Consider the following 2,500-nt stretch of genomic DNA (forward strand, 5'->3'; position numbering starts at 1 on the left):
CACTATATACTTTCTGAATAATTCTCCTTCTATCTTTGTCACTCTATATTTTCTGTACAATTTTCCTTCTCCTACTCCTATTCTTTGTCACTTTACATTCTCTATATAATTCTTCTACTCTTTGTCACTCTTTTTTCTGTCCAGTTCTCCTTCTCCCACACTTCATCATATTTATTTATCTTCTCATTATCACTCTCAGTTTTCTCTTTCCTTTTCATCTTCATGCTCATCATCCATTATCATTATGTTCTCTTTAATGAGTTGTCCTAACTCATTACTTATACCATTGTTTATATTAACACTATTGTTATTTTTACTTACATTTATAGAATATCATTGGTTAATTTCATTATTATTTTTAGAGATGTTATATTGTTTTATAACTAACTTTATTATACTGTAATAATTATCATTCTCTTTTGTTATTCATATTTGTATTCTTTTTCTAATTACTTCTATCAATATTTTGTTATGTATGAATATATATATATATATATATATATATATATATATATATATATATATATATATATATATATATATATATATATATATATATATATTTTATAAATATATATATATGTATATATATATATATATATATATATATATATATATATATATATATATATATATATATATATATATATATATATATATGTGTGTGTGTGTGTGTGTGTGTGTGTATGTGTATGTGTATGTGTATGTGTATGTGTATGTGTATGTGTATGTGTATGTGTGTGTGTGTGTGTGTGTGTGTGTATTGTCGTCATCAATATTATTGTCATATTTCATCATCATATATATCTTGATTTATATAATATATTTTCAAATATATATCATATCTTTATCATTATACATTCACATCTCACTTATTTCTGAACAAATTTGAATAAAAATGAAAATAAGAAAATTAAACAAGTGTTTCATTGAAGAGCAACATTTAAACATTGACAAGTTCTACAGTCAAGTTTACCTTCAGGACAGACAGCAATGCACTTGGCAGCTTGGAATGGAGACACGGCAGTGCTGGAAGTCCTTCAGGAGGGCGGGGCCAATGTGGACGCTGCAGATGATTATGGCAACACGCCCCTTCACAAAGCAGCTTCACAAGGGCATCTTCTCGCTATATTCATGTTGACGAACTTTGGGGCTTCCATGTACAAGAAGGATAAGAGAGGAAGGACTCCGCAGGACTTGATGCCGAGATCTTCCTCCGCAGAGAGCCGTGGCATGGAACTTTTCCAAAGCGTGTCCATGGTAATAGATTGTATTGGTCAGACTCTGGTCCTTCCTCTGTCACCATTGGTTTTCAAAGTTGTGCATCATGGGCAGTGCCATGGTTGCTGAGTGGCACTGTTACTAAATCACAAAAGTATTTTTTTTTTTTTTTTTTTTTTTTTTTCTTTTAATAATAATAATGAGACATAACATGCTAATGCATTTATCTGTTGAATATTGATCACTTTCAGACTCATGTGGCACAAGGTTGGGTTGCAACCGAGAAGGAAAGGATCAGTTTGCAAAGAGAAATCCAAGTGCTTAAGGTGAGTTTTTGGAGAGAAAATGAATTAAAAGATAGAAATAATTTTGATTTGATAATAATAAAAAGATAGAGAAAAATCAGTGGAATGACAGGAAATATAGCAATCAAAGAAAACATTTCTAAAATCCATAACTAGGGGAGTAAATAGAATGAAATGCAAAGCAAAATGTGAGGGTTTTGGTGACGGCGAATCTTTATAAGTATTTGATCTGCTTTATTCTTTTACGACTCCAATCTCCTTATCTCGTGGTTATCAGCTTTCCCTCTGACAATGTCAGGAAGGAGATGCTTGTCATCATGAGCGAAGCAATTATGAGCAACAGCATGAGCAGAGAGAGAGAGAGAGAGAGAGAGAGAGAGAGAGAGAGAGAGAGAGAGAGAGAGAGAGAGAGAGAGAGAGAGAGAGAGAGAGAGGGGGGGTAATGTTAGAGAGAAAGTTCATTTCGTTTGTCTTTTTGAGTACTTATGATACCTCTTCTATACTCATTCAGAAGCAGAGAGAGCGAGAGGTCAGTGCGAAAAGTAGCGAGACAGTGAATCTACAGAAGGAGACCAGAGACCTGAAGGAAGACCTGAGGAAGAAGGAAGAGGAGATTGTATTACTCAAGGTATGCACAGGAGAGAGCGAGGAAGAGGGACGAAATGACAGAGAGAAAGGAGGAGAGGAAAGGGACAGATATAGAAGAATGGTTAAGAAAGAGGAGAGTTAGTGTGAGATAGCGTTGTGTTATTAGTAGCTTTTTGTCTGGAGAACCTGGAGCTTCCTGAATAAGTCCTTGTAGGTGTGAACCTCAACTATTCCAAACGAAAAGAGAAAAGGTTGCAGGATTAGTGCAAATGAAATGGAACACGATGAGCAATTTTCTTTGCTTCCAAAATGCATTAGCTCCTTTTTAAAAGCGATTTTATTTGTCGAAATAAGATTACTGGTTGGTCGTGCGATTCCACTTGCTT

At 33.8% G+C, this 2,500-nt stretch overlaps 1 protein-coding gene across 24 annotated transcripts in view; it reads left to right on the forward strand.

The window, feature by feature from the left end:
* LOC122263497 (uncharacterized) overlaps positions 1-2,500 on the forward strand; it is a 456,927-nt gene that overhangs the window by 447,427 nt on the left and 7,000 nt on the right. For 5 of the 24 annotated variants that reach the window (XM_086547904.1, XM_086547902.1, XM_086547914.1 and 2 more), the window contains 3 exons: positions 983-1,260; positions 1,473-1,547; positions 2,038-2,154. The exons of 15 other annotated variants lie outside the window; for them this stretch is intronic. In XM_086547904.1, coding sequence (XP_086404030.1) covers positions 983-1,260; positions 1,473-1,547; positions 2,038-2,154 — 470 coding nt within the window. The remainder of the gene's footprint in view (positions 1-982; positions 1,261-1,472; positions 1,548-2,037; positions 2,155-2,500) is intronic. 4 more of the 24 variants (XM_086547905.1, XM_086547913.1, XM_086547923.1 and 1 more) reach the window with 4 other exon arrangements.

This window comes from Penaeus japonicus, unplaced genomic scaffold (genome assembly GCF_977035675.1).
Source record: "Penaeus japonicus unplaced genomic scaffold, GWHDUDI00000001_assembly GWHDUDI00000020, whole genome shotgun sequence".
Taxonomy (NCBI): Eukaryota; Metazoa; Arthropoda; class Malacostraca; order Decapoda; family Penaeidae; genus Penaeus; species Penaeus japonicus.